Genomic DNA, 19,698 nt, shown 5'->3' with positions numbered 1-19,698 from the left:
GGGGAGGGCGAGCGAGGTGGCGAGGGCTTGTGGCGATGAGGGGATGAGGGCTGTGCAGGCGAACGTTGAGGGGCGAGGGCGAGGGCTTGCAGCGAGGGGCGAGGGCGAAGGCTTGCGGCGAGGGGAGAGGGCTTGCGCCGAGGAAGGGATGAGTTACTGGGCGTGCGTGGGCGAGGCGCGAACGCGGGTCGAGTCGAGGGGCGAGGATAAGGGCTTGAGGAGGCGAGGTGGTGATGGAGCGGTGCTAGGGTTAACACGCGGAAGAGGCGTAGGCGGGGGAGAGCTGGTGAATGGAGTGCGTAGAAAATTCTAGGTGGAATAAGTGAGAATGAATCGAGGACAACACAATTAATCGAACTTTGAACCTACGATTCAGTTCGACTCGGGAGGGGGAGACTGATGATACCCCATGGATGGGCCCGCTATCCCTGGCCCATCCTTAGCCCAAATGAAAGACAGGCCCATGACAGGCACATGTATCCTTCTATAAATACCAACTTTGAGTGTTCAGTTTGGGGATTCTCTATATTGTTTTTCAGCAGCACACTTAGCTGCTCCCCACCTATATACTCAGTCTCTGACTTGAGCGTCGGAGGGGCTACGTCGGAACACCCTCCCGGCCCCCTTCTAACGATCTTCTTCGTGATTTCAGGCCTAGGGCGAATTCGAAGCCTGCGTCTGGACTAGTGACACTTGCTAGAATCGAACCCTAAAATTCCCGTGAGTATCATCGTGAATTACTCTTCAACATGAGTAAAAATAAAAAACGTGCAAGTTACCCGACCAAAAATACTTTTCTCTTTATTCGCCAATGCTTTTTTTTAAGAAGTTGGTTCGAATTGTGTAATGAGTGGAGCTCACTTTGAACATTCTCGATCGCTTCCACGTACAGGTCCTCGCACTATGGACGTGGGGTCTTCAGTATAGGTCCTTTGAACTTATCAAGTACTCTCAAACACCTTGAAAACGTGCTTATAACACTAGACAACTCTTCTATATAAATCACACCTCACCAATGATGACAACCATGCCTCGAAATTAGTGATCCCGAGGAGAGAAATCAAGCACACTCCGTGCACGAAAGATGACGAGTTTAGCTTCTTACAGAAAGAAATCGTCATTTTTTCTCACTAATCCTATACAATCAATAAGTTCTTGCATGGGTCGTTGCTATTATGATCTCATTCTCAAAATCAACCCATTCTTTATACATACTCTATATTTCATCTCTGTTTCCTTACTGGGTTTCGGAATTCTTGAGGTATTGAAGCCAAGAACAGAGCCTAAACCTAGGAACATAGATCTTCTTTTCACCTCTGTGTCTGCCGCCACAGTTTCGAGCATGTCCACCGTCGAAATGGAGGTTTTTTCGAATGAACAACTAATTGTTATTACAATATTGATGTTCATCGGAGGTGAAGTGTTCACTTCCATGGTTGGGCTTCATTTAAAGAGGTTCAACACGACGAAGACATGGAAGAATGATGAAAAAAATATGGATCCCGTCGAAAAAGATCCCGTCTCTTCGTTGCTTCCAACCTCTTATTTGGATCATGTTGTGATCGTATCCGACTTGTCACAGAACAACGGTGATACCAATAGTAACAACAAAAGTTCATCACTCGTGTACGATTCGATCCAATTCTTGGGTTATGTAGTATTAGGCTATTTCCTAACAATCCAAATTCTTGGTTTTTCATTTGTTATGATCTATCTCACCGTTGTTTCAACTGCAAGAAATGTACTAAAAAACAAAGGGATCAAATCCTCCACCTTCGCCGTTTTCACCATCGTTTCGAGCTTCGCCAGCTGCGGTTTCATCCCAACAAACGAAAACATGATAGTTTTCAAAGAGAACTCAGGCCTCCTACTGATTCTCATCCCCCAACTCCTACTCGGAAACACATTATTTCCTCCATGTTTAAGATTCCTGATATGGGTTTTAGGTAAGATCAAGGTTTTAAAATTCAAATCCAATTATTTGCTCCAAAACACAGGAGAAATCGGGTACTTCCACTTGCTTCCTAGCTCGCATTCGCGGTCACTAGTTGGCACAGTGTCGGGATTTTTGCTGATTGGTTTCGGATTCTTTAGCGCCATGGAGTGGAATTCAGGTGGTTTCAAGGGGCTGAACGCTTATCAGAAAGTCGTGGGCGGCGTTTTCGAAAGCGCGAACGCGAGGCACGCGGGGGAAACAGTCGTGGACTTATCGACAGTCGCTCCCGCTGTCCTTGTTTTCTTCGTCGTCATGATGTGAGTCCATTTTTCCCTCTTTAATTTCTTTAACATTGCCCGATGCTGCTACATGATCATGTTTATAGCCAGGCCTTATCATGATTTATGTTCGTTAGTCTCAGTGCGGTACTTTTTTGGGCCTATTTTGTCGGAGCGGTGTCTGCCATCACCGAATATCACTTATTTGACATCGATCGACGCATAGACCTAGTGTCGAGTATCACCAATGTGGCTGGTGACACAAAATCACGATCCAGAAAAAAGGGCTAAACTAACAAAACCAATTCTATAAACTTCCTTTTATATATAAAAAGGGCTAAACTAACAAAACCAATTCCATATATATATATAGACTTGTTACCCTGGGTGCAGGGTATGCTGGGCGCCTGTACAGCTGGCGCCCAGCTGTGTTTTCTTTTTAATTTTTTTTTTAAAAAAACATTTTTTTTGTTTTTAGATTTACTCCCAGTTTCTATATTTCTAGATTTCTTCGATTTTTGATTTTTTGTGCGTGAATGGCAAAAAAAAAAAATTTCTTCTTTCGAATATTGGTCACGGAAAATGTGGATTTTGAAGCCTATGATATATATGGTGTGAAATTCAGTTCAAGGTGCAATTTGTGAAATTCGATTCAAGGTGCAATTTGTGCGTGAAATCACAAGAAATTCGAAAGAAGAAATTTTTTAAAAATTCGTCGTTGGAGAAATTTTTTAGAAATTCGAAAGAAGAATACTTTTAAAAAAACATTTTTTTTTTGGTTTCTAGATTTCTAGATTTACTCCCAGTTTCTATATTTCTAGATTTCTAGATTTCTTCGATTTCGGATTTTTTGTGCGTGAATGGCAAAAAAAAATTTCTTCTTTCGAATATTGGTCACGAAAAATGTGGATTTTAAAGCCTATGATATATATATTAATTAAATAAAAAAAATTTTTTAAAAAAAAAATTAAAAAGAAAACACAGCTGGGCGCCAGCTGTACAGGCGCCCAGCATACCCTGCACCCAAGGGGTACAGGGTAACAAGTCTATATATATATATATATATATATATATATATGTGAGATACAAAAATTATTGGAACAATGAGGATGAATTTTAGTTCAAGAAAAGACACAAAATTCTATAATTGTCCGATGGAGCGTACCATGTTTGAAACGACCTCGACTTTTTTTTAAAATTTATACTAATCATAAATCATAAATTCAAAAATACTAACTAAATAAAATAGTTTAACATTTCTAATAATCATAATAATTTAACAATTGAAATCTAAAAATAAATTAACAATTGAGATCTCAAATGCATAAAATAAATCCTAAATCAACAACTAATCAAAACTTCCTAAATTGACTTTTGAAAAGATCAACTAATAATAAAAATAAAGCATAAAAATATATATAATAAAATCATTAACAGAGTCTTTAAATCATTTATATATCTAGCTAGTACGGACACATAAAGGTCGGGTGTGTACTTCTGCACTCGATCCACTCAATCGTCAGCACCTCCCATAAATCATCAAATCATGTATCATACAAACCTAGTGAGTCTATTGACTCAGCATGTTATAACCATGGATAGCAAATATTACATATACAATCACATGCATTAAAAATCATATTCTTATTTGAAATAATCTTTTGAACATAAATAAACCATTTAAAATCATTTAAGCATAATTAAATCATAAATCGTAAAATCATTTTAAAATAACGTTAAGCATAAATAAATCCTTTAAAAATCATTTAAAATAAGCTTTGAGCATAAATAAATTATTTTTAAAAAAATAGCTTTGATCATCATCATGAATCGTATATCATAAAATCATTTTTTATCATAAGTTTTCAATCATATATCATTTTGGGTGAAGTTTGATCCTCATATATCATTTTGGGTGAAGTTTGATCCTTGAAAGTAACTAGCTTTTATCATTCGGTCGACTGATCAGTCTTCAGCTCCACATGGCCCATGGGGGTGTGCACTAGGCTCCACCGTGAAAATACGATCGCCGGGGTCCTTCTGTGGCATTTTCCCATAAACGCGGACCGTCTGGGGCCTGGGACCGTATATGGGCTCCTTCTGGGCCTTGGCGCTCACGTCATCCCCACAAAATTGTAAGTTCATCGTCCTCACATAAACGGATCCCTCACAAATCATATATCATATGCCACAATCAATTCACATCCCTCAAAATATTTTTCTTTTCCTTTTAAAATCATAAAATAACACAACTTTCCAAAAATAACATTTTAAACAGTACAAATTGCACAGCTTTACCATAAATCATAAAATAACATATCATCATCAAAATCATCATTTTATATCATAAAATATCATTTGACATGCATTATGATCCTTCGGGTCATTGCCAAGCTTTTACGTATTTTCCCTACCGTAAAATTACTGTTTTGCCCCTGGACGTAAAAATTCTCGATTTTATCTCTTTTCTCACTTTAATGACATGGGTTTATCCCATATAATTATTTAAGCTTAAATCTAATTTTTCACAATTTTATATAGCTTAAAACTAAGTGTTTCAATTAATTCTTTAATTAACGTTTCGTGAGGCGATTAAATCTCGGATAAATCCAAAACTCATTATTTTGATCCCAAATTTTAAACATAACATTTTTATTATTTGTTCTACTTTGTGAGCCATGAACCACACCCGTGGACCCATGGTTCCAATTTTAGCCTTTTAATTTTCGAATTTTACACATAATCTAACCACCCGAGCCAACTCCTTATTTGTTCGAGCCACGGTCGAGCCACCTCGAGCCAGACCCAAGCCAACCCACCTAGGCACCCTACTGACCAAGCCCAGCCCATAGAACCTAGCCCTTACTCCCTCACAAGCCTTGCAACTAAGCCACAAAAAATCTGCGCGTGAACCCTTTTCTCCCCTAGTGAACTAGGACACTTCCAGCCGAGCCACCACCGAGCCAACCTGACCACCATCCCTGGACCATGCCCAGACCCTATCCAGACCAGCCCAGACCCTGGAACCCACGCGAGAGCCACCTGGATCAGAAGACAGCAGCCGTACGTTAGCTTCCCTCACGGTTTCCACTTTTGGCTCAAGCCACAGCGCACCCAGCCACTCTAGCCCCTGGCCCGACCCCTGCCCATCACCCTAGGACCCTGATGGCCCATCTAGCCCAGCCCAAACCGCGCCGCCGCCCCCTGCACAGCAGTTGCTCGCGAAAGAGCTTGGGGAGAGTCCTAGCTTTCGTGGACTCTTCCTCAGCCTGGTACACGGCTAGGACTCTTCCTAGGACCTAACCACAGTCCTGAGGACCCAACCCCCAGACCTGGTCGAGCCACCTACCCCCATGCACAAGAACCGAGTTCCTTTAATTGTACAATCCAACCAAACCTACGGTTACTGTCTTTGCAACTTGTCCCACAGTTCCAGCCTGTTTTCTATTAAATTTTATCATGTTTTAATCAATAATCATTCATATAAAATCTTACTTTGGAAGCGTACTCGTTGAATTCAAAACATTTTTCATTAAAGCTCAGAAACGTCGTATAAACGTTTTACCGTAAAAATTATCGAATACCTATTTTATTCATGAATAAACAATTAAAACACACATATTATGATTTGTATGATGTTTAAAAGGGTTTAGGAAACGTGCTTTTGCGTTTATAACGCTCGAATAGATGATCGTTGGCGAGGGTGCGACGACCGGACGACGAAGAACACAAGCCTTTTCTTCCTCCCAATATTTCGAAATTATTGGTGTGTGATGGTGGGTGTGTTTTTCGGTTGATATGATATGAAATTGTGGTGTTTTAAAATCCTAGGTAACTTATTTATAAATAAATTAACATGTTAATGGGCTTTGGTTTTGAACTTGCAAGCTTAAGGGAAAATTGGGCCTACTTTAAATCATTAAATTGGGCCCAATAACACTTGTTTAATTAAATAATAAAAGTTTATAAAACAAGTTTTCATAAAATAATATTTTTGATCTTTTAAAACTCTTTATTTGCCCAAAATCGGCTTCCCAAAAAAATCGAGCTCGACTCGTAAAACTAAATTCGAACTCCAACATTTTTAGTAAAATTAAATTAATTTTAATCATATTAGGAAGCCTTGCCATTATTTAAAGAAAGTTACATATTCTTGTCTTGGTCGTCCCTGGTCTCCTTTCCCCTGTCTATTATCGAATATTTGGGTAAAATCCCCAATTTCATGTAAACATGTCATATTATCATTTAGTCATGCAACCATACATTTAATCATATAATAAATATCATACAAGTATTTAAAAGCAATTAAAATAATTTTGCATGCATGCGATTTACGTATGTTGGTTTTTCGGACGTTACAATGTTATTATGAACTATTTGACACACAATTCTAAAATGCATGATTTCAATTGCAATCAAAGGTGCGTTGAATCAAACTCCAATCATTTGGAGACATATCCATATATCAATCTATATATATTATAATGATTTCAACTAATTAAAATTTTTATGATCGAAGAAAGAACAGTTTTTAAAAATAATATTAAAAAATAATATGAATATTTAATTATTTATTTATAAAAACATAGGTTAACTAGTAGTTTAAATTATATGAATTAAGTTGTGTATTGTATACTCTAATTCCATAAAACATAAGTTAACTTTATGGATCTCGTTATAGCTCCACATCGTCCTGGTTGAGATTTTGGTTTCCAGTTTTCATTTCCAGTTTGCTTCTCATGTTAATAACTTCACACTTGAGTAAATATGTTAGAAACACAATAACAAGTATTGTTAACATCAAAATCAAGATTGCGAACTTGAAAAGTTCCAACAATCTCCCCTTTTTTGATGATCACAAAACTTGGATAAACAATCAACTCAACTAACATATTTCTCCCCCTTTTTGTGTGAATCAAAAAGTCATATTTTTAAAACATTTTAAACAAACTTTTCTCCCCCTCAATATTTAAAAATAATCAACTCTTTAAAATTATAATGAGTTCTCCCCCTATATTTTTGGAAATTTGAAATTTATAAAAGAAGAGGGATAACTAACCAATTTTCTCCATGGCTCATTTTCTGTCACAGCACATATGCTCTGTCTTCAACGAATAAACTGTACTTTCTCGATCATAACTAGGCTGCAAATTTTATACCACTGTAAACCTCTATGAGTCTAGTTTGCAACGCAAAAAGCGGTTTGTCATTTGGACACTCGAGCAAGGAGATATGTCATTTTTCCTACGGTCGCTGAAAGCTACGCGAAAATTCAGTTTTGCATATATATGTGTAAAAAAATCTGAAATTTTCGAATTTTAAACATCAAAATCAGTTTCAATTTTCTTTCAAGAACACCTGCTCTGATACCAATTGTAGGACCGAGTGCCTGCCGCTTTACCAAAAGCAATAGCTGGTAGTAATGGTGCAACTCAAATCTTTTAAACCGTACAGCAGCTCAAGCACCACGGTTCGATCGCTCTACCAAGCAGGGACAATTATTGCATCAAACAATCTCCCTCCCAATAATTGCACTCTTTGCAATCAATGGGAATCGAACCCGTGACCTTGGCTCTGATACCAATTGATAGGATCGGTTAGGGGGGATCACCGTTGAGCTACAATAGCTCGGTTCTTGAAATATTGAACACCGATGAATTAAATCGAGTTTGGTAATCAAACGAAGCGGAAAACACTAGAAATAATCCTTCGTAGAAATCGATTAACTATTTTGTAAAGCATTTAAAATATATGCAAGTTGAATGAGTAAAAATATTTTAGTTGAAGCATTTTATCAAACACTTGTATGCAATATTTTTGTATTTGAAGAACAAATAAAATGCTTCAACAATGCTTATTTAAAACAATGGAAATGATAAGTAAAGCAATAAACAAATAGACACGAATTTGTTTATGGATGTTCGGAGACTTCAAATGCTCCTACGTCACCTCTTCTTCCCCTTGAGAAAGATTCACTAGAAGAATTTGATTTATACAACTCTTTGTACAAACCCACTCAGCTAGGACTTACCCACTGCCTAAACTGAACTCCTAACACTCAAGATTGTAGGCAGCACCTCACAATCAGCATATTGTTTAATGTCTCATATGCAAATACTACATACACAAGTTTATTGTCTTTGTGCAAGACTCACTCAACTAAACTTTGAAGTTCAACTCTCTTGTATATGTGTGAGTGATTGTGTGTGAGGAATTTTTCTTTACAGTGTACATCTTAAATGTATCCTCACACAAGGGCTTGTGCTCTCAACTAGCTGATTTCTTTATGCCAAGTGCCCATGCTTTTAATCCTCTTCAAAAGCTCTTGTTTAATCTTCAAGATGTTGTATTTGTAAGCTCCAACAATGATATATACGTTAGACACAAGAATATGACCGTTTGAAAAGTTTCTGTACTTTTTCTGGAATTGCAACGGTCAAATTCTCTTTGCTGGACATTTTCCCGACTGGTCAACTCTGGTCAACTCAACTGGTCGTTCAGTTCAACTTGGTCAGTAGCTGGTTCAGTTCAGTTCAGTTGGTCAACTGCTGGTTCAGTTCAGTTCAGCTTGTTCGGTTCAGTTTTGCTGGTTCAGTTGGTCTGGTTCAGTTGATCAGCAACTGGTTCAGTTGGTCTAGTTCAGTTGATCAGCAACTGGTTCAGTTGGTCAGCAGCTAGTTCAGTTGGTCAACTGCTGGTTCAGTTCAGTTGGTCTAGTTCAGTTTCAGTTGGTGTGCTGAAATCAGCTCATCGTCATTTATCAGCATCTTACACTTCGATTCAGACTTTGACTTCTGAAGATGATTTGTAGATCATCGTCTTATCTTTATAATGCATACTGAATCGCTTCATTTCAATAACCGAGCTGAGAGATATGACCAAAATACCGCAACTGCTCAAACCCAACTGATTGCTGTTTTCGTGTGATCAGTTCGGTAATTAAGTGATCAGTTAGACCATGATAACATCCGAATTTTTCCAACTGACGTGCAATACGACTTGTTCCAAATTGAGTTTTCTAATTAGTCCAGTTGGCGGATTGTCATTTGGATTGCGAACTTGTGTTAATAACTTCACACTTGAGTAAATATGTTAGAAACACAATAACAAGTTTTGTTAACATCAAAATAGAGATTGCGAACGTGAAAAGTTCCAACAATCTCCCCCTTTTTGATGATCACAAAACATGGATAAACAATCAACTCAGCTAACATATTTCTCCCACTTTTTGTATGAATCAAAAAGTCATATTTTTAAAACATTTTAAACAAAATTTTCTCCCCCTCAATATTTAAAAATAATCAACTCATTAAAATTATAATGAGTTCTCCTCCTATATTTTTGGAAATTTAAATTTATAAAAGAAGAGGGATAACTAACCAATTTTCTCCATGGCTCATTTTCTGTCACAGCACATATGCTCTGCCTTCAACGAATAAACTATACTTTCTCGTGCATAACTAGGCTGCAAATTTTATACCGCTGTAAACCTCTATGAGTCTAGTTTGCAATGCAAAAAGCGGTTTGTCATTTGGACACCCGAGCAAGGAGATATGTCATTTTTTCTACGGTCGCTGAAAGCTACGCGAAAATTCAGTTTTGCATATATATGTGAAAAAATCTGAAATTTTCGAATTTTAAACATCAAAATCAGTTTCAATGTTCTTTCAAGAACACCTGCTCTGATACCAATTGTAGGACCGAGTGCCTGCCGCTTTACCAAAAGCAATAGCTGGTAGTAATGGTGCAACTCAAATCTTTTAAACCGCACAGCAGCTCAAGCACCACGGTTCGATCGCTCTACCAAGCAGGGACAATTATTGCATCAAACAATCTCCCTCCCAATAATTGCACTCTTTGCAATCAATGGGAATCGAACCCGTGACCTTGGCTCTGATACCAATTGATAGGATCGGTTAGGGGGGATCACCGTTGAGCTACAATAGCTCGGTTCTTGAAATATTGAACACCGATGAATTAAATCGAGTTTGGTAATCAAACGAAGCGGAAAACACTAGAAATAATCCTTCGTAGAAATCGATTAACTATTTTGTAAAGCATTTAAAATATATGCAAGTTGAATGAGTAAAAATATTTTGGTTGAAGCATTTTATCAAACACTTGTATGCAATATTTTGGTATTTGAAGAAGAAATAAAATGCTTCAACAATGCTTCTTTAAAACAATGGAAATGATAAGTAAAGCAATAAACAAATAGACACGAATTTGTTTATGGATGTTCGGAGACTTCAAATGCTCCTACGTCACCCCTTTTTCCCCTTGGGAGGGATTCACTAGAAGACTTTGATTTATACAACTCTTTGTACAAACTCACTCAGCTAGGACTTACCCACTGCCTAAACTGAACTCCTAGCACTCAAGATTGTAGGCAGCACCTCACAATCAGCATATTGTTTAATGTCTCATATGCAAATACTACATACACAAGTTTATTGTCTTTGTGCAAGACTCACTCAACTAAACTTTGAAGTTCAAATCTCTTGTATATGTGTGAGTGATTGTGTGTGGGGAATTTTTCTTTACAGTGTACATCTTAAATGTATCCTCACACAAGGGCTTGTGCTCTCAACTAGCTGATTTCTTTATGCCAAGTGCCCATGCTTTTAATCCTCTTCAAAAGCTCTTGTTTAATCTTCAAGATGTTGTATTTGTAAGCTCCAACAATGATATATACGTTAGACACAAGAATATGACCGTTTGAAAAGTTTCTGTACTTTTTCTGGAATTGCAACGGTCAAATTCTCTTTGCTGGACATTTTCCTACTGGTCAACTCAACTCGTCGTTCAGTTCAACTGGTCGTTCACTTTAGTTCAGTTGGTCAACTGCTGGTTCAGTTCAGTTGGTCTAGTTCAGTTTCAGTTGGTGTGCTGAAATCAGCCTAGCTGATTTCAGTTTGTGCAGAACCAGTAACTTCATCGTCATTTATCAGCATCTTACGCTTCGATTCAGACTTTGACTTCTGAAGATGATTTGTAGATCATCGTCTTATCTTTATAATGCATACTGAATCGCTTCATTTCAATAACCGAGCTGAGAGATATGACCAAAATACCGCAACTGCTCAAACCCAACTGATTGCTGTTTTCGTGTGATCAGTTCGGTAATTAAGTGATCAGTTAGGCCATGATAACATCCGAATTTTTCCAACTGACGTGCAATACGACTTGTTCCAAATTGAGTTTTCTAATTAGTCCAGTTGGCGGATTGTCATTTGGATTGCGAACTTGTGTTAATAACTTCACACTTGAGTAAATATGTTAGAAACACAATAACAAGTTTTGTTAACATCAAAATAGAGATTGCGAACGTGAAAAGTTCCAACAATCTCCCCCTTTTTGATGATCACAAAACATGGATAAACAATCAACTCAGCTAACATATTTCTCCCACTTTTTGTATGAATCAAAAAGTCATATTTTTAAAACATTTTAAACAAAATTTTCTCCCCCTCAATATTTAAAAATAATCAACTCATTAAAATTATAATGAGTTCTCCTCCTATATTTTTGGAAATTTGAAATTTATAAAAGAAGAGGGATAACTAACCAATTTTCTCCATGGCTCATTTTCTGTCACAGCACATATGCTCTGCCTTCAACGAATAAACTATACTTTCTCGTGCATAACTAGGCTGCAAATTTTATACCGCTGTAAACCTCTATGAGTCTAGTTTGCAATGCAAAAAGCGGTTTGTCATTTGGACACCCGAGCAAGGAGATATGTCATTTTTTCTACGGTCGCTGAAAGCTACGCGAAAATTCAGTTTTGCATATATATGTGAAAAAATCTGAAATTTTCGAATTTTAAACATCAAAATCAGTTTCAATGTTCTTTCAAGAACACCTGCTCTGATACCAATTGTAGGACCGAGTGCCTGCCGCTTTACCAAAAGCAATAGCTGGTAGTAATGGTGCAACTCAAATCTTTTAAACCGCACAGCAGCTCAAGCACCACGGTTCGATCGCTCTACCAAGCAGGGACAATTATTGCATCAAACAATCTCCCTCCCAATAATTGCACTCTTTGCAATCAATGGGAATCGAACCCGTGACCTTGGCTCTGATACCAATTGATAGGATCGGTTAGGGGGGATCACCGTTGAGCTACAATAGCTCGGTTCTTGAAATATTGAACACCGATGAATTAAATCGAGTTTGGTAATCAAACGAAGCGGAAAACACTAGAAATAATCCTTCGTAGAAATCGATTAACTATTTTGTAAAGCATTTAAAATATATGCAAGTTGAATGAGTAAAAATATTTTGGTTGAAGCATTTTATCAAACACTTGTATGCAATATTTTGGTATTTGAAGAAGAAATAAAATGCTTCAACAATGCTTCTTTAAAACAATGGAAATGATAAGTAAAGCAATAAACAAATAGACACGAATTTGTTTATGGATGTTCGGAGACTTCAAATGCTCCTACGTCACCCCTTTTTCCCCTTGGGAGGGATTCACTAGAAGACTTTGATTTATACAACTCTTTGTACAAACTCACTCAGCTAGGACTTACCCACTGCCTAAACTGAACTCCTAGCACTCAAGATTGTAGGCAGCACCTCACAATCAGCATATTGTTTAATGTCTCATATGCAAATACTACATACACAAGTTTATTGTCTTTGTGCAAGACTCACTCAACTAAACTTTGAAGTTCAACTCTCTTGTATATGTGTGAGTGATTGTGTGTGGGGAATTTTTCTTTACAGTGTACATCTTAAATGTATCCTCACACAAGGGCTTGTGCTCTCAACTAGCTGATTTCTTTATGCCAAGTGCCCATGCTTTTAATCCTCTTCAAAAGCTCTTGTTTAATCTTCAAGATGTTGTATTTGTAAGCTCCAACAATGATATATACGTTAGACACAAGAATATGACCGTTTGAAAAGTTTCTGTACTTTTTCTGGAATTGCAACGGTCAAATTCTCTTTGCTGGACATTTTCCTACTGGTCAACTCAACTCGTCGTTCAGTTCAACTGGTCGTTCACTTTAGTTCAGTTGGTCAACTGCTGGTTCAGTTCAGTTGGTCTAGTTCAGTTTCAGTTGGTGTGCTGAAATCAGCCTAGCTGATTTCAGTTTGTGCAGAACCAGTAACTTCATCGTCATTTATCAGCATCTTACGCTTCGATTCAGACTTTGACTTCTGAAGATGATTTGTAGATCATCGTCTTATCTTTATAATGCATACTGAATCGCTTCATTTCAATAACCGAGCTGAGAGATATGACCAAAATACCGCAACTGCTCAAACCCAACTGATTGCTGTTTTCGTGTGATCAGTTCGGTAATTAAGTGATCAGTTAGGCCATGATAACATCCGAATTTTTCCAACTGACGTGCAATACGACTTGTTCCAAATTGAGTTTTCTAATTAGTCCAGTTGGCGGATTGTCATTTGGATTGCGAACTTGTGTTAATAACTTCACACTTGAGTAAATATGTTAGAAACACAATAACAAGTTTTGTTAACATCAAAATAGAGATTGCGAACGTGAAAAGTTCCAACAATCTCCCCCTTTTTGATGATCACAAAACATGGATAAACAATCAACTCAGCTAACATATTTCTCCCACTTTTTGTATGAATCAAAAAGTCATATTTTTAAAACATTTTAAACAAAATTTTCTCCCCCTCAATATTTAAAAATAATCAACTCATTAAAATTATAATGAGTTCTCCTCCTATATTTTTGGAAATTTGAAATTTATAAAAGAAGAGGGATAACTAACCAATTTTCTCCATGGCTCATTTTCTGTCACAGCACATATGCTCTGCCTTCAACGAATAAACTATACTTTCTCGTGCATAACTAGGCTGCAAATTTTATACCGCTGTAAACCTCTATGAGTCTAGTTTGCAATGCAAAAAGCGGTTTGTCATTTGGACACCCGAGCAAGGAGATATGTCATTTTTTCTACGGTCGCTGAAAGCTACGCGAAAATTCAGTTTTGCATATATATGTGAAAAAATCTGAAATTTTCGAATTTTAAACATCAAAATCAGTTTCAATGTTCTTTCAAGAACACCTGCTCTGATACCAATTGTAGGACCGAGTGCCTGCCGCTTTACCAAAAGCAATAGCTGGTAGTAATGGTGCAACTCAAATCTTTTAAACCGCACAGCAGCTCAAGCACCACGGTTCGATCGCTCTACCAAGCAGGGACAATTATTGCATCAAACAATCTCCCTCCCAATAATTGCACTCTTTGCAATCAATGGGAATCGAACCCGTGACCTTGGCTCTGATACCAATTGATAGGATCGGTTAGGGGGGATCACCGTTGAGCTACAATAGCTCGGTTCTTGAAATATTGAACACCGATGAATTAAATCGAGTTTGGTAATCAAACGAAGCGGAAAACACTAGAAATAATCCTTCGTAGAAATCGATTAACTATTTTGTAAAGCATTTAAAATATATGCAAGTTGAATGAGTAAAAATATTTTGGTTGAAGCATTTTATCAAACACTTGTATGCAATATTTTGGTATTTGAAGAAGAAATAAAATGCTTCAACAATGCTTCTTTAAAACAATGGAAATGATAAGTAAAGCAATAAACAAATAGACACGAATTTGTTTATGGATGTTCGGAGACTTCAAATGCTCCTACGTCACCCCTTTTTCCCCTTGGGAGGGATTCACTAGAAGACTTTGATTTATACAACTCTTTGTACAAACTCACTCAGCTAGGACTTACCCACTGCCTAAACTGAACTCCTAGCACTCAAGATTGTAGGCAGCACCTCACAATCAGCATATTGTTTAATGTCTCATATGCAAATACTACATACACAAGTTTATTGTCTTTGTGCAAGACTCACTCAACTAAACTTTGAAGTTCAACTCTCTTGTATATGTGTGAGTGATTGTGTGTGGGGAATTTTTCTTTACAGTGTACATCTTAAATGTATCCTCACACAAGGGCTTGTGCTCTCAACTAGCTGATTTCTTTATGCCAAGTGCCCATGCTTTTAATCCTCTTCAAAAGCTCTTGTTTAATCTTCAAGATGTTGTATTTGTAAGCTCCAACAATGATATATACGTTAGACACAAGAATATGACCGTTTGAAAAGTTTCTGTACTTTTTCTGGAATTGCAACGGTCAAATTCTCTTTGCTGGACATTTTCCTACTGGTCAACTCAACTCGTCGTTCAGTTCAACTGGTCGTTCACTTTAGTTCAGTTGGTCAACTGCTGGTTCAGTTCAGTTGGTCTAGTTCAGTTTCAATTGGTGTGCTAAAATCAGGCTAGGTGATTTCCGTTTGTGCAGAACCAGTAACTTCATCGTCATTTATCAGCATCTTACGCTTTGATTCAGACTTTGACTTCTGAAGATGATTTGTAGATCATCGTCTTATCTTTATAACGCATACTGAATCGCTTCATTTCAATAACCGAGCTGAGAGATATGACCAAAATACCGCAACTGCTCAAACCCAACTGATTGCTGTTTTCGTGTGATCAGTTCGGTAATTAAGTGATCAGTTATACCATGATAACATCCGAATTTGCCCAACTGACGTGCAATAAGACTTGTTCCAAATTGAGTTTTCTAATTAGTCCAGTTGACGGATTGTCATTTGGATTGCTTCTTGTGTTAATAACTTCATACTTGAGTAAATATGTTAGAAACACAATAACAAGTTTTGTTAAAATCAAAATCAAGTATCCGAACTTGAAAAGTTCCAACAATCTCCCCCTTTTTGATGATCACAAAACATGGATAAACAATCAACTCAGCTAACATATTTCTCCCACTTTTTGTATGAATCAAAAAGTCATATTTTTAAAACATTTTAAACAAAATTTTCTCCCCCTCAATATTTAAAAATAATCAACTCATTAAAATTATAATGAGTTTTCCTCCTATATTTTTGGAAATTTGAAATTTATAAAAGAAGAGGGATAACTAACCAATTTTCTCCATGGCTCATTTTCTGTCACAGCACATATGCTCTGCCTTCAACGAATAAACTATACTTTCTCGTGCATAACTAGGCTGCAAATTTTATACCGCTGTAAACCTCTATGAGTCTAGTTTGCAATGCAAAAAGCGGTTTGTCATTTGGACACCCGAGCAAGGAGATATGTCATTTTTTCTACGGTCGCTGAAAGCTACGCGAAAATTCAGTTTTGCATATATATGTGAAAAAATCTGAAATTTTCGAATTTTAAACATCAAAATCAGTTTCAATGTTCTTTCAAGAACACCTGCTCTGATACCAATTGTAGGACCGAGTGCCTGCCGCTTTACCAAAAGCAATAGCTGGTAGTAATGGTGCAACTCAAATCTTTTAAACCGCACAGCAGCTCAAGCACCACGGTTCGATCGCTCTACCAAGCAGGGACAATTATTGCATCAAACAATCTCCCTCCCAATAATTGCACTCTTTGCAATCAATGGGAATCGAACCCGTGACCTTGGCTCTGATACCAATTGATAGGATCGGTTAGGGGGGATCACCGTTGAGCTACAATAGCTCGGTTCTTGAAATATTGAACACCGATGAATTAAATCGAGTTTGGTAATCAAACGAAGCGGAAAACACTAGAAATAATCCTTCGTAGAAATCGATTAACTATTTTGTAAAGCATTTAAAATATATGCAAGTTGAATGAGTAAAAATATTTTGGTTGAAGCATTTTATCAAACACTTGTATGCAATATTTTGGTATTTGAAGAAGAAATAAAATGCTTCAACAATGCTTCTTTAAAACAATGGAAATGATAAGTAAAGCAATAAACAAATAGACACGAATTTGTTTATGGATGTTCGGAGACTTCAAATGCTCCTACGTCACCCCTTTTTCCCCTTGGGAGGGATTCACTAGAAGACTTTGATTTATACAACTCTTTGTACAAACTCACTCAGCTAGGACTTACCCACTGCCTAAACTGAACTCCTAGCACTCAAGATTGTAGGCAGCACCTCACAATCAGCATATTGTTTAATGTCTCATATGCAAATACTACATACACAAGTTTATTGTCTTTGTGCAAGACTCACTCAACTAAACTTTGAAGTTCAACTCTCTTGTATATGTGTGAGTGATTGTGTGTGGGGAATTTTTCTTTACAGTGTACATCTTAAATGTATCCTCACACAAGGGCTTGTGCTCTCAACTAGCTGATTTCTTTATGCCAAGTGCCCATGCTTTTAATCCTCTTCAAAAGCTCTTGTTTAATCTTCAAGATGTTGTATTTGTAAGCTCCAACAATGATATATACGTTAGACACAAGAATATGACCGTTTGAAAAGTTTCTGTACTTTTTCTGGAATTGCAACGGTCAAATTCTCTTTGCTGGACATTTTCCTACTGGTCAACTCAACTCGTCGTTCAGTTCAACTGGTCGTTCACTTTAGTTCAGTTGGTCAACTGCTGGTTCAGTTCAGTTGGTCTAGTTCAGTTTCAATTGGTGTGCTAAAATCAGGCTAGTTGATTTCCGTTTGTGCAGAACCAGTAACTTCATCGTCATTTATCAGCATCTTACGCTTTGATTCAGACTTTGACTTCTGAAGATGATTTGTAGATCATCGTCTTATCTTTATAACGCATACTGAATCGCTTCATTTCAATAACCGAGCTGAGAGATATGACCAAAATACCGCAACTGCTCAAACCCAACTGATTGCTGTTTTCGTGTGATCAGTTCGGTAATTAAGTGATCAGTTATACCATGATAACATCCGAATTTGCCCAACTGACGTGCAATAAGACTTGTTCCAAATTGAGTTTTCTAATTAGTCCAGTTGACGGATTGTCATTTGGATTGCTTCTTGTGTTAATAACTTCATACTTGAGTAAATATGTTAGAAACACAATAACAAGTTTTGTTAAAATCAAAATCAAGTATCCGAACTTGAAAAGTTCCAACACACTTTATTTCCTAAAAATTAATTATGCAATGTCAAAAAGTAACTATCATTTCAAATTCTTCCAAAATAAAGAAAAATTTATTGGAAAAAATAATCTGAAATTTCAAATACTTAACTAAACTTTGGTCCTCTAATTAATATTGACGTGACATCGAGTATTGCCGGATACGTAGAAAACAAGTTATTTATTTTCATCCAATATGGTAGACGTGTTAAAATTCTTTATATAATTGCTATTTCGTAAAATATTTGAATTCGAGCCCGATCGAATTAACAATTATGATGGATTTGAACCTGACAGGTATCTTCCTCCCTATACTTCATTTCTGCCAATATTCAAGAATAACGAAGGACAAATCCCACCAAAACCAGAAGGAGTAATGAAGGAGAAATGGAGAAAAAGGGCTATCCAAGACCTCGTATTTTCACCCCTTTCATATCTCGCCAACTTCATCATGGCCATATGCATCACGGAGAGGAGAAGCCTCCAACAAGATCCTCTCAATTTCAGCGTATTGAACATCACATTGGAAGTCGTAAGGTGATTTTTTGTTTTATAATAATATAGATACTGAAAATTATTATATACGCATGCATGTTTCTGGTCAAGATTCCAATAACTGTCGTGTAAGTTGCCTTGCATGAGGTTTTGGTCAAAATTTTGTTTCAGTACTGCAATAAATTGGCATTCATTCACATTTAGTCCGACTTTCGCTGAAGTGAGTCCGGACATGGTGCGGACATTGCTGTGATGTCCGGCTGAAATCGAGAACTTCGACAAAAATTATATTAGATATGATTAAAAAAAAATCAATTTATGGTACTAAGATCGGATTTTAACAAAGAAAATGAACAGAAATTTATAGAAGTCACATTAACGGTACTTTTTTAGCAATTTCCATCTATTGTGATGTTAAATTTCAATTTTTGTATTAATATTTACATTTTTTTTTGAAATTCTAGTATCTCTTATTTTGACTTATCTCTTTTTGGATATCTACCCATGATCAAATTTACCAAAACATAAAATTATAGATCATGCAATTTTAAGTAGAAATACTCTTTGACACCCTGGCAATGCATTTTAGTGCATACGGAAACGTTGGTTTCACGACGGGCTACAGTTGTGATCGTCAAATACGGGCAGATTCAAGTTGTGTGGCGAAATCATATGGATTTGCAGGGAAATGGAGTGATGGAGGTAAATTAATCCTCATCATAGTCATGTTTTTTGGAAGACTGAAGCAATTTAGTATGGCTGGAGGTCGAGCGTGGAAGCTATCGTAAAATACAACAATTTAAGTGTCACGTTATTATTTTGATATAAATTAATGTAAATAGGGATTTATCTGAATGGATGTAACCTTTTTTACTATCGGGATGAGTTACCAAAAAATGGGCTTCTGGGTTTTGACAATCTATATATGCTAACATGAGAAAAGCAATTATTACTTGGTGTACATCAATAATTATTTTTGAGCGAAAATCAATTATTTCTTGGTGCAAATCAATATTTATTTTTGAGTTAATAATTGAACTCTATCGCTTAATGTAGTTATTAAAGTGATAAGACATGA

The 19,698-nt window shown here is 36.8% G+C and overlaps 1 protein-coding gene across 1 annotated transcript; it reads left to right on the top strand.

Moving 5' to 3' along the window:
* Positions 1–1,005: 1,005 nt before the first annotated feature.
* On the top strand, positions 1,006–19,564 carry LOC142505948 (cation transporter HKT1;3-like). Its single transcript, XM_075619091.1, has 3 exons — positions 1,006–2,253; positions 18,423–18,662; positions 19,210–19,564. Exons 1-3 carry the CDS (start codon positions 1,085–1,087, stop codon positions 19,406–19,408), a joined length of 1,608 nt encoding a protein of 535 aa, XP_075475206.1. The 5' UTR covers positions 1,006–1,084; the 3' UTR covers positions 19,409–19,564.
* Positions 19,565–19,698: the final 134 nt, after the last annotated feature.

The sequence above is a fragment of the Primulina tabacum genome, chromosome 10 (assembly GCF_025594145.1).
Source record: "Primulina tabacum isolate GXHZ01 chromosome 10, ASM2559414v2, whole genome shotgun sequence".
Classification (NCBI taxonomy): domain Eukaryota; kingdom Viridiplantae; phylum Streptophyta; class Magnoliopsida; order Lamiales; family Gesneriaceae; genus Primulina; species Primulina tabacum.
Note: the sequence above shows the minus strand (reverse complement) of the source record. Positions and strands in the feature narration are given on the sequence as shown.